Source organism: Hypanus sabinus, chromosome 5, assembly GCF_030144855.1.
Source record: "Hypanus sabinus isolate sHypSab1 chromosome 5, sHypSab1.hap1, whole genome shotgun sequence".
Classification (NCBI taxonomy): Eukaryota; Metazoa; Chordata; class Chondrichthyes; order Myliobatiformes; family Dasyatidae; genus Hypanus; species Hypanus sabinus.
This window is the reverse complement of record NC_082710.1, coordinates 21,901,152-21,914,350: the sequence shown is the minus strand read 5'-3', so window position 1 is coordinate 21,914,350 and position 13,199 is coordinate 21,901,152. Positions and strand designations below refer to the sequence as shown.

The 13,199-nt window shown below is 37.7% G+C and overlaps 1 protein-coding gene across 2 annotated transcripts in view; it reads right to left on the bottom strand.

Moving 5' to 3' along the window:
* Positions 1 to 8,967: 8,967 nt before the first annotated feature.
* Positions 8,968 to 13,199, bottom strand: part of fer (fer (fps/fes related) tyrosine kinase) — a 128,522-nt gene continuing 124,290 nt past the window's right edge. For both annotated transcript variants that reach the window (XM_059969499.1, XM_059969498.1), the window contains one exon: positions 8,968 to 10,311. In XM_059969499.1, coding sequence (XP_059825482.1) covers positions 10,237 to 10,311 — 75 coding nt within the window. In that variant the 3' untranslated portion in view covers positions 8,968 to 10,236. The remainder of the gene's footprint in view (positions 10,312 to 13,199) is intronic.

Here is a 13,199-nt window from a genome sequence, read left to right as displayed (position 1 = left end):
TCAATGATCTGGATGATAATGTGGCTAACTGGATCAGCAAATTTGCAGATGACTCTAAAATTTGGGGTGTAGTGAATAAGACTTTCAAAGTTTGCAGCAGGGGATCTTGACCAGCTGGAAAAATGGGCTGAAAAATGGCAGTTGGAGTTTATTGCAGACAAGTGTGAGGTGTTGCACTTTGTGAGGGCCAACCGGGGTAGGTCTTACACAGAGAGCAATAGGACACTGAGGAGTGTGGTAGAACAAAGGGATCTGGGAATATTTTGATATCATTCTTTTGGAGACGCTGACCTAGAGTTCCACTCTGACTTTGTTTTTTTGCGTGAATGGGCCTCATGACCGGCCACAGCCTGGAAGACTAGCGCAGGGCTCAGAAAAAGCAACGCAACAGACTTTTAACACCATAAATCAGAGTTGTTTGTTGTCTCCCCTCTCACTGTGAAACAGGGACACCTTTTTCCCTTTTTAGGGAGAGAGAGCACCTGCAGTATGTCAAATTACCGGGTGAACGAGTAGTCTTTGGGGTACCGCAAGTCTGTATCTTTATTGATGCTTTGCCGCAGCGTGAGTGCTCGGTGGTGGTGGGGGGGATTGTCACCTTGCTGCTGCTTGTGCGTGACGGGGGAGCTGGGGGGGGGCTTTGGGTTCTAATGTTTAACTGTCATTCATTTTTTGGGGCACTCCAGTTTTGTTGATGTTTGCAAAGAAAAAGAATTTCAGGATGTATATTGTATACATTTCTCTGACAATAAATGTACCTATTGAATGAATACAAGTCCATAATTCATAGAAAGTAGCATCACAGGTAGATAGGGTCGTAAAGAAAGCTTTTGGCACATTGGCCTTCATAGATCAAAGTAGTGAGTACAAGAGTTGGGATGATATGTTGAAGTTGTATAAGAGATCAGTGAGGCCTAATTTGGAGTGTTGTGTACAGGTTTAGTCACCTACCTACCACAATGATGTTTTAGCATGTACAGACTATTTTTCTTGTCATTATTCCCTAAACTATACAGTATAACAACTATTTACATAGCATTTACATTGTATTAGGTATTATAAGTAATCTAGAGATGATTTAAAAGTACAAGCAGTCCCCAGGTTATGAAGGAGTTCCGTTCCTGTGTCTGTCTTTAAAACGAATTTGAAGTCGGAACAGGTACATCTGGTATTATTTAGCATCAGTTAGTCAAACCTGTGTCTTACCTTTCTATGCATATAAAACACTTAAGAAACATATGTATTTCAATAATCAAACCACTACATTGCTTAGTAATAATTGTAGCTTTCATTGGGGCAGGGCCTTTCACATTATCCATTAAAATTGTCCCGATTGTTGACCGACTGTAGCCCAACGCTTTTACAATGACCGAAGGCGTTTCACCTCTTTCCAATTGCTTTATTACTTCCACTTTATTTTCAATCATATGATTATTTTCATGAACAGAAACACTGCGGACTCAGAGCTGCACCGGGTCCTAAAGACCACCGTACTAAGCCAGGTTAAATAAGGTCTGGGGTTCCGCTGGGTCCTAAACACCATCACACTCAGACAGTTTGAATAAGGGACTTGAGCATCCGCTTTTTTTGATATCTGAGGGGGGTTCCGGAACCAATCCCCCGCGGATAAGGAGGGCCTTCATGTATATAAAATTATGAGGGCTATAGATAGGGTAAATGCAATCAGGCTATTTTTCCACTGAGATTGGGTGAGATCAGACTAGAGGTCATGGGTTAAGAATGAAAGGTGAAATGTTTAAGGAGAACACGAGGGAGAACTGCTTCACACAGAGGGTGGTGAGATTGTGAAATGAACTGCTAGTGCAAGTTGTGGATGCAATTTTGATTTCATCGTTTAAAAGAAGTTGGAAAGGTACATGAATGGGATGGGTATGGAGGGTGATGATACGGATTCTGGTCAACAGGACTAGGCATATGGAGTGGTTTGGCACAGACTAGATGGGCCAAAAAGCCTGTTTCTATGCTGTTGTTTTCTATGACTCTATGATCCCCCATAACTACATTTGCCCAGTTGCTCTGCATGAGTCTCACCTCTGAAAAGTTCTGCTGCTAATTTCAATTGTCTTCATTCTTATTTTACTTTCTGCAGCTAGACTTGGTCAAATGTTGCTTTGATGTCACTTGAGAGATTTTTCTGGTCTCTGAAATTTAGATTTGTCTCAATTTGTCTGGAACCAAGTGGTCCTGGTGAAACTGTTAGAGATAGCTGGCCTGGGATTAGGCACACCATCCTGCAGAAACACAGGTAAAGGTTTGTATTTACTTTTAAAGGATTTTGAGGAATTTTTAATTGTAACTATAAATATTTAAATCTATTTGAATGTTTTTTAAATATCTCTGGCAGCAAATTGTTTAAAGCATGTGGCGTGTTCTGAGGGTGGAGCTGAGGCTTCAAGAATCGAGGCCTGTATGTGGCTTGAAACCTAACATAGCTCTTAGGTGTGGAAGGTCAGTTTAGTCAATGATTTGGATTCAGATGAGTAAATCCTAGGAAGCACAGGGGCCAGGAGTCAGAGCAATAGACAAGATCTTGCATAATCCTTTTCAGTAAGCAGTGCAACATAAACGAAAGACAAGCTAGTGTTTGTAGTGTGTTGAATTACAAAACAAAACAGGCTCTGGGGTTGTGTAAGACCAGACTTATGAACATCTGACTTTAGTTCACCCATAAAATTTGTAAATATTTTTTTAAAAAGATGGTAGGGTTAGTTACAGAAATGTAAACATCTTCAGGAGTTACGGAACAGTAGCACCAGCAAGCAGAAGCAGCAGATAGTCAATAGGTAAATGACATACTATTCTTTACAGTGAAACTCCCTAGTTTTCTTGGCTGTTTAAGTGTAGGGAAGACCAGTTCTCCCCAGTGTCTTCTCTCTTTATCCCCTGCCGCACCAGACAAAACCCCAAGACCAACCTTAGTGTCCCTCACCAGAGAAACCTTTCCCTAATTGGATGGCACACATTCCACATCATCCCTTATCTTCAACAATAACCCAAACAGGCTGAAAGCAGAGCAGACTACTCTTACAAAACTGCTAAATGAAATACCTACAGCATAACAGTAAAGATGTAAACCAGGGCTTTACAACAGTAAAGGGATTGGAGTTTAGGAACAAGGAAGCTTTGTTACAATTTCATGTGGTGTTGGTGAGGCACACCTGGAATACTGTATTCAAAGAGTAATAGGACAACTGGACAGAAAGTTGGTCTCCTGAAGGATCAGTGTGCTTAGCTTTTTAACCATATACAATTACAGCACGGAAACAGGCCATCTCAGCCCTTCTAGTCCGTGCTGAACGCTTACTCGCACCTAGTCCCACTGACCTGCACTCAGCCCATAACCGTCCATTCCTTTCCTGTCCATATTTACTTTAAATGACAATACTGAACCTGTCTCTACCACTTCTACTGGAAGCTCGTTCCACACAGCTACCACTCTCTGAGTAAAGAAATTCCCCCTCATGTTACCCTTCATCTTTTGCCCCCTAACTCTCATCTCATGTCCTCGTTTGAATCTCCCCTACTCTCAATGGAAAAAGCCTATCCACGTCAACTCTATCTATCCCCCTCATAATTTTAAATACCTCTATCAAGTCCCCCCTCAACCTTCTATGCTCCAAAGAATAAAGACCTAACTTGTTCAACCTTTCCCTGTAACTTAGGTGTTGAAACCAAAGTAACATTCTAGTAAATCTGTACTCTCTCTATTTTGTTGACATCTTTCCTATAATTCGGTGACCAGAACTGTACACAATACTCCAAATTTGGCCTTACCAATGCCTTGTACAATTTTAACATTACATCCCAACTTCTAAACTCAATGTTCTGATTTATAAAGGCCAACATACCAAAAGCTTTCTTCACCACCCTATCCACATGAGATTCCACCTTCAGAGAACTATGCACCATTATTCCTAGATCACTCTGTTCTACTGTATTCTTCAATGCCCTACCATTTACCAGGTATGTCCTATTTGGATTATTCCTACCAAAATGTAGCACCTCACACTTATCAGCATTAAACTCCATCTGCCATCATTTAGCCCACTCTTCTAACTGGCCTAAACCTCTCTGCAATCTTTGAAAACCTACTTCATTATCCACAACACCACCCGCCTTAGTATCATCTGCATACTTACTAATCCAATTTACCACCCCATCATCCAGATCATTCATGTATATGACAAACAACATTGGACCCAGTTCAGATCCCTGAGGCACACCACTAGTCACCGGCCTCTAACCTGACCAACAGTTATCCACCACTACTCTCTGGCATCTCCCATCCAGCCACTGTTGAATCCATTTTACTACTTCAACATTAATACCTAACGATTGAACCTTCCTAACTAACCTTCTGTGTGGAACCTTGTCAAAGGCCTTACTGAAGTCCATATAGACAACATCCACTGCTTTACCCTCGTCAACTTTCCTTGTAACCTCTTCAAAGAATTCAATAAGATTTGCCAAGCATGACCTTCCACGTACAAATCCATATTGACTGTTCCTAATCAGACGCTGTCTATCCAGATAATTATATATACCATCTCTAAGAATACTTTCCATTAATTTACCCACCACTGACATCAAACTGACAGGCCTATAATTGCTAGGTTTACTCTTAGAACCCTTTTTAAACAATGGAACCACATGAGCAATACGTCAATCCTCCCGCACCATCCCCGTTTCTAATGACATTTGAAATATTTCTGTCAGAGCCCCTGCTATTTCTACACTAACTTCCCTCAAGGTCGTAGGGAATTGTGGAGTTGCAAGAGTTGGATGAGGTTGTGAGAGAAAACTTATCCATATTTATTATGAAGAAGGACATGGAGTCTAGTGAGTTCAGGAAAAAGAAAAGTGATAACCTGAAACATGTTGATATTATGAAGGAAGTGGTGTCTGGTACTCCTGAAGCACATAAAATTGGATAAATGTGCATCTTTGATCTAGTAAGCAAAGGAGGAGATTGCCAGGGCCTTAAGGTACTAGAAGACTGGAGGATGGCTAAAATAGTGCATTTACTTTTGAACGTCTGCAGACATAACCCAGGAACTATAGGCCAGGTAGTGTTGTGTCAGTAGTTGGAACATTACTGGAAGGGATTTAGAGGGACGGGATGTATTTATATTTGGAAAGACAAGGACTAATTAGAATAGTCAGCTTGGCTTTGTTCATAGGAGATCACATCCTTCAAATTCCATTGAGGTTTTTGAGATAGTGATCACGAGGATTGATGAGGTTAGTGAGATGGATGCCGTTCATTTGGCTTTAGCAAGGCTTTGTCAAGATCCCAAATGGTTGGCAGGCCTAGAAGATTAGATTAACAAATTGGATACAAAATTGGCTTGGTGATCAGAGTCATAGTGGAGGGTCCTTTACTAATTGGAGACCTGTAACCAGTGGGCTTTCTGCTGGGGTATTTACCATTGGTCATATAAGTGACATAGAAGAGAAAGTTAATGGCATAATTAATAAATCTGCAGATGATACCAACATTGGTCATATAGTGGACAGTGAAGAAAGTTGTCTAATGATCTGAATACAACTGAAAAAGTGGGCAAGGCTATACCTTTTGGAATTTAACTCAAACAATTATGAAGTGAGGCATCTGGGAAGTTAAACAAGACCAGGACAAAAACCATGAAAGGCAAGGCCCTGAAGAGTGTTCATGAACAACAAAAACTTGGGGTGCAAGTACAAACAATACTGTGAGAAGGTCTAAGGCACCCTGGATTTTTAACATAAATTCTGTTTTAAATATTCATTTTTTTTGTCTTCTGCATTAGTGTGTCAGTAGAAAAGAGCAGATTTTAGATTTCCAAACATTAATTTTCCAAAAAAATTTATAGAAGTTTCTGTATTTTGTTAAAGAAAGTAACATATTGAGTAATAGACCACTTTTCAAATAAAAACTTGATAACATTGTAGGTACATAGACAAGCGCATGATTAAACAGGCTTGCAGCTTTGGGGCTAAATTTCTGCAAATGGAGTTGGTGATCTAGTCAGAATTATTGATATCCTCAAAGCAGAGAAGTACAAGCAGATTCTCATCCATTTCTCAGTACCATCAGAGAGGCGTTTGATTGGTCCTAACTTCATTCTACAGCAGGACAATGACCCCAAACACATGACCAAGGCCATAAAGAACTATCTTTGGTGAAAAGAACAGAGTTCTGCAATAGATAGTATGGCCTTCACAGAGCCCTGATTTCAACATCATTAAGGCTCTCTGGGATTAGACAGCCAAAGTCTGCAGAAGGCCTATGGCAAGTTTGCCTACATGCTCAGAAACTACCAGCTGATTTTCTTATATAACTGTAGGACAGTGTACCTATGAGAATTGATGCAGTCTTAAAGGCAAAGGGTAGTCACACCAAATCTTGATTTCATATATTGTTTTACTGATTACTGATTTTTACAGTTTTTTGATATTTAGAAACTTTGATTTCATTATTTTTGAAAGCATTTCACTTTACAGAAAATTTTTACATGTGCCTCAGACTTTTGCACAGTACGGCAGTCCCGACAGTGACGCAGGTAGATGGTGCACTGAGAAAGGCATACGCCATACTTTCATTCATCAGCTGAGGCAATGAGTACCTAAGTTGGGACATTATGTTACAGTAGTATAAATTGCTTGTATTTGGAGTATTATGCACAACTGCTTCAGCATGCCATAGGAAGGATATGATAAAGCTAGGGAGAGTGCTGGAGGGCTGACCTTATAAGGAGAAATTAGATAGTCACACTTTTTCCCCGCAAGGTCAGTGTGTTTAGAACAAGAAGGTATAGGCTTAAAGTAAAGATCTGATCTGATCTGAACCAAGTTTTCCTAGCAAGAATGGTGCTATGTGGAATGCGCTGCCAGAGGAGGTGTAAGAGGCAGATACTATTATGATTAAAGACATTTTGACAGCTATACAGATAGGCAGAAGGAAAATGCTGTTATAAGACTATTGAATGATTTCCCTAGATCAAAAAGATAACTCTTGACTTTACTATCTCATTGTGGCCTTGCACCTTACTGTCTACACATAGCATTTTCTCTGTACTGGAACACTTCATTCTGTCATCTGTTATTGTTTTACCTTGTACGACCTCAATGCACTTAATATCCGTTCTAATCATCGTTACTCCTTTTTCCATTTCCTTATCCTTCCTGAGCACTTTCTATCCAAGAACCTTTAACACCTAATTCTTCACTTTTCTCATCGTTTTATTTGTCACCTACATATCATATTCCAATGTGGCTATCTGAACCTGTTGTTTACAAACTTAATTTAACACATTGAATATTCAACTACATTTAGGTATATCATTTCCATTCACCTGTTCTAGTACTCACCTCATGTGAAGCGTCTTTCTCCATTTCTCTCTCATTCCCTTAATTTTATTTTATCACTAACTAGAATCAGAGAGAAGTCCAGCACCAACAGGCCGTTCGGCTCATCTTGCCCTTGTGGAGCCATTTTGACTGCCTATTCCCATTGACCTGCCCTCCATACCCCTATCATCCATATACCCATTGAAACTTCTCTTAAATGTTGAAACCAAGCTCATGTGCAACACTTGTGCTGGCTCATTCCACACTCTCATGACCCTCTGGGTGAAAAAATTTCTCCATGTTCTCCTTAAACTTCTCACCTTTCACCCTTAAGCCATGATTTCTGTTTGTAGGCCTACCCAACCTCCGTGGAAAAAGCCTGCTTGCATTTACCCTATCTATACCCCTCAATTTTATATACCTGTATCAAATCTCCTCTCAATCTTCTATGTTCTAAAGAATACAGTCCTAACCGATTCAATCTTTCCTTATAACTCAGGTTCTCCAGACCTGGCAACACCCTTGTAAGTTTTCTCTGTACTCTTTCAATCTTATTTACATCTTTCCTGTAGGTAGGTGACCAAAACTGCACACAACACTCCAAATTAGGTCTTACCAATGTCTTATACAACTTCAACATAACATCCCATCTCCTGTACTCAATACATTGATTTATGAAGACCAGAAGCTCCAGTGATCTTTTAAGTATTTACCTGTAGTTGTTTTTCACTTTGCCTTTTCTCTGATTTCTTAATAAAACTGGCCATTCATCAACAGAGAACTTTTATTCCCAATTAATCCTTATCTTAGACCTCACTGCTTAAGGTCTAACACCAACATTGTATTTCAACAGAACCTCTACCATGCCAAGATTTATTTCCTACCCAGGTATGTTGGATATATTCCATACCAGCTAAAATAACTCATGAATATATAATTATATACCTTCTATTATCAATTCTATCAAGATAATACGGCTCGTTGACATAGGTCAGAAATGTGCCTGAATATTTTTCTCTTCTCCGTCAAATTCTTTACGCACTCAGTAGTGATTTTAATCCTTAAGTTCGATTCAAAGACTTCATATGATTATTCTCCAAACATAGTGTCTGTGCTAACAGTGGACATTGTTTTTTATTTTAAAAAAACATTGTAAGCCCAATCCCTTCTGTTTTGAATCCTTTCTCTTCTCAAACCATTAAACAGAAAAAAAATGGGTAACTTCATCCACCAGGAACAAGAAGTAGTGAAGCAGTCCTCAAACCATCTTGCACTTTAGTTGGCATTCAGTTCTAAATACAAGTAAAGGCAATAGTTCCTTGACATACACAGTCAATAATATTAAAATTGTAATTTTAATGCTGCTGATACTATATTTAGAGATTTTTATACTTTAGATTACAGCTGCAATAACCAACACAATAGATTTTAAATTAAGGTGGATGACTCCTTATGGGTTTTCATACAAAAAAAAATTCTATTCTGACTCATTTCTGACATTAGATCAGCAGTAAAACTAAGCAGTAAAATAATTAGTGTGAAATAAACAGTAATGTCCAAGAGCTGGGCCTAAAAGTGTACTTTTCAATTTTCCAGTATTGATTAAAAACAACAATCCAGAGTCTCCATTCTTTTTATTAAAGGATTACATAAATATCAACAGACTTATTAGTGGTATTTGGTCTAAAATGACACAGAAGCAGTTCAGGAACAAGTCTGCAATTCACAATAGCACAGAATTCAGAGAATATAACATGTCATTTCAAAATCCCTGTAAATTCACTGTAAAAACAAAAGTACAAAATAAATAAATGTTAACACAGGATTGTTTAAAAAAAGTACAAAAGACAAGTTTCTGTTTGGTATTTTGAACATGATTTCCCCAATGGACATAGCAAAAATTTCATTTATTTTGGGGTAGAAATATTATACTGTACATCATTAAAAATAAGATTTTAAATTTAAGCAAACATTGACAGAAAGATTGAAACATTTTTATGAATTACATAGTTCCAGTGTTGAAAGTTTGTTTTACTTTCTTTGAAAAAGATAGAAGCTTAATATTAGTAAAAGAAAAGGTGCATAAAAAAAATAGAATTCTGGTCTTAATTATGACACCAAATAACACTGCAATGGAGCTTTTGAAAAGTAAAATATGACTTGCTATTTGTTATTATTAGTGGCAGCAATTATATTAAGTGGCAGCAAAATATAATTTGGTTAGTAGAAAGGTAATACACGTATATGGCACACAGCAGGAAAGTGAAGGGTTATAGCCACTGGGCTGTGGCAGCGTGAAAGGCATCAACCATGGGACATGAGGCAAGGTAGACCTTTACCTTAAATCACTGATTTTAAAGTAACTAGACATTCTGCATTCTGATATAGTCACAGTAATATAACAGCAATGGGTCAAGTATAGATCGGTTAGAAAGAATGCAATTAAGATGATTAAAAATTGTGGGGCAACTGAAAATGAAAACAGAAAATTCAGGAGCTACTCAACACGGAAGGCCACATTTTTGTAGAAAGCAACAAAGTTAAAGTTTTCAGGTGAACGTTTCTTTCTCTGCAGGTGCTGAGCATTCCTGTATTTTCTTATTATAAACATTATGGGCCTGTGCCAACTTAAAAAAGGGTCAAACTATCAAAACCATGCACTGAGAGGTGTTAAATCCCATTAATTGAAGGTGATTTAAATTTTTGACATTGCTGCAAGACCAATTGTTAATTCTTATATCACTTGAAAAAAATGGCTACAATATTTACTGGGGTCTGGCAGAATACAAACCATCTCCCATATTTTTCTTCAGTTTACATTTACCAATTGAATGTAAAATCTCATCTGACGTCAGAGATTAAACCAAACTTCTGTTGGTATCTCTGTTAGGAGTTCCCTTCACAGGTACGTTGGTATTGCAAGTCTCCTCTAGTGTGAAACATCTTTCCTAGGATTCTAATCTATAGGCAGTGAGAAAAAGCTTTTAGTGGCAATGTAAAAGCCATGTGAATTTCAAAATACACCACTGATTCCATAATGCACATTATAATAAATTTAAATGCATTTAGATTAGGATTATTTTTGTGATCTTCACTCATGGCTGGATAATGTGGCTAATGTGATAGTATGTCATAGGCGAATGTGTAGTCATGACTGTGGACACAGTACAAACGACACACTATCAATAATTCCATAATAAAGTCAAAGTAATCACCTTTCTTTTGCAGGCAAAAACACGTTTTATCCACCCAGTTTAAGGGAATTTACTGATCTTACTGTGACCAGCTTCAGTTTACAAAATTGGTAACAGAAATGTGAAATTGATGGGGTAAAAAAAAGAAAAAAATCCATTGAGCAACCAAGAACACCTGTTTAAAAATACTGAGAATTCTGTAAATACATTACTGCACCAAAACTTACTTTTTTTCTGTGGAACTTGCCAAGCATTCATTTTTCATGTGCAAAGCTAAGTTTGCCTTGGAAACAGTGCAATGAAAGTAATTAAATATTTACTAAGTGGAAAACTGGGTTACAAATGTAAACTTCATTCTTTTTAAAACAAAAGCCCTTATATTGGATTAGTTATATAAAAAAAATCAATGATCAGTAGCTGTTAAATAATAATGTTACAAAATTTTTCGTAAACGCTGCACAAAGTACTCAAAATATACTTAGCACAGCTTAGTTTCTATGAACAATAATTCTCTAGAATCTAAATTCATAAAATTCCTATATATGGTACTGATGTTTACAAGATAGGTTTAGATTTAAAACAATTGTAAATTACTTTATGTAAATTCCAAAACTGTCAAAGACCAATATTGCCTAAACATACTAAGCAAACTGATGTGTGACACATCAGCTCATGCTTGTAAACATTTGAAAAGTAGAACAATGGAGATTTTAGACCTGAATATTTATAAGTATCACCAATGGTACCATCATTTACAGTACAGTATTTCAAATTGTTTTATTATTTTATCTATATAATTGCAGGTACTGAGTTCAGTATTACAAATCATTAAGTGAAAGTAGGTAAACGTGCTGTTCTCATATTCAAATACCACAAGGGACAAAATAATTATAGCAAAAAGATTCTGGTGTGAAACAACATGTAATTAGCAAAGCATGCAGGAGCTCAGTTATTCAGCAATGCTTGCTTTATGCATCTTTATTTCAGTAATAATTTTCTGAAACAAAGATTCTTTCAGACTATGTCCTGAAACTTATCACAACTTTCAATTTAGTTTAAGCAAGATACAACAGATAAATATACAGACATCCCACTTCTCCTGGAAGTTCCAGGAGTCTCCTGCATATTGATAGCGGTTCCCTGACGCACGCAAATTATATATATCCCAGAAATCGATTTTTTGAGAGCAAGCGGGAGGGGTGGAGAGAGGAAGAGGGAGCGAGAGAGAGACAGAGAGAGAGAGCATCCTGATTGGTCTCTCTTTGCGCTAAGTGGACCTATCAGTTTTCTCTGTGGGCTGGCTTTACAGTCAATCTCTCTCTCTCTCTTTCATTGTCCATCGGTTCAGTTTAATGTCCTGCAGCGCCATGGCAGAGTGTTCCAAAAAAAGAAAATATAAAACATACTTCACCCCACAGAAGTTTGCCAGTTGATGAGTTCTGGGGGAAGCTGTCCAAAGTAAAATCTGTGAACACAGGGCAGTTGAGATTCAAAGAGCTCTGCCGGTTGATGAAGCTGCTTTTGGTGCTGCTAAATTCTAATTGTGATGTAGAAAGGGCATTCAACATGGCGCGTCACATTAAGACAGAATTCAGAAGTCAGCTATCTCACAAAACATTTGTGAATCTGATGTCTTGCAAAAATAACAAATTAATTGACACAGACTGCTATGAGATTGAGACTTATGGTAAAATGCTCAAATCTGCCAAGCAAGCCACATCACAGTACAAGGAAAGTTTGCAAAAAAAATAGAAAAGCTATTTGCATTGAGACTGCCAACAAAATACTATATATGTGAGTGTGTATGTGTGTGTGTGTAAATAGTTTCAATATGTGATCAAATAAATTGTTGTGTTCTTTCATAATCAAATGTCCTCTGACTCCATGGAGGTCGACTGGGGGTGGAGGGGATATGGGGTTGCAGGGGGCAGGGGTGATGATGCTATCTTCCTGAAATGATTTTTTGCAGGGTGGGATGTCTGAATATAGTAAATTGAAATTGGAGTGAACCTTAAAAGATCTGTGGCAGGTATCCAAGCAATAAAAACTTGGCACATGCATAATACTTTGAAACATCACAGCTTATAAACCATAACCGGATCAGATGCCGGTATGAAATAATGAAATAAAACTTCCCCACAGCATTAAGAAAACAATGTTTTTTTTAACAGTGATCTCCAGCTGACTTACTCCTCTCAAGCCATACTGAAGTCTGTGCTGTCTTAATAACAAATGGTGCTTTTGGAAATTCTATATTAAAGCTGGAGAATCATACAGTACATCTCTCCTGCAATAATATGGTAAATCCAAATTAAGAATTTTTTTTAAAAAAATGTGTATAAGGGTAAAAGACGTACAGCTTTTTAGCCACTGGTCTTTCTACCTCAAATGACAGTTCTCCAAAGTCATAACTACAGTTTTAATATGGATTATTTTTGAGTGGTTACAAATTAGGAAATGCTGCATTGCGTCTGCAAGCTTTCTCTAATCTTTTAAATAGTTAATTCACTGTGAGGAATCATTAATTCAGATTCTTAGAAAATAGGAAATGCAGTTTATAATCAAAGGGTTAACATTCAGCAGTGAATATTTAAATGGAAAAACAATATTGTCCCTGTTAAAGATTGGCCAAATGCCCAGTTTTGTTTAGAAAAT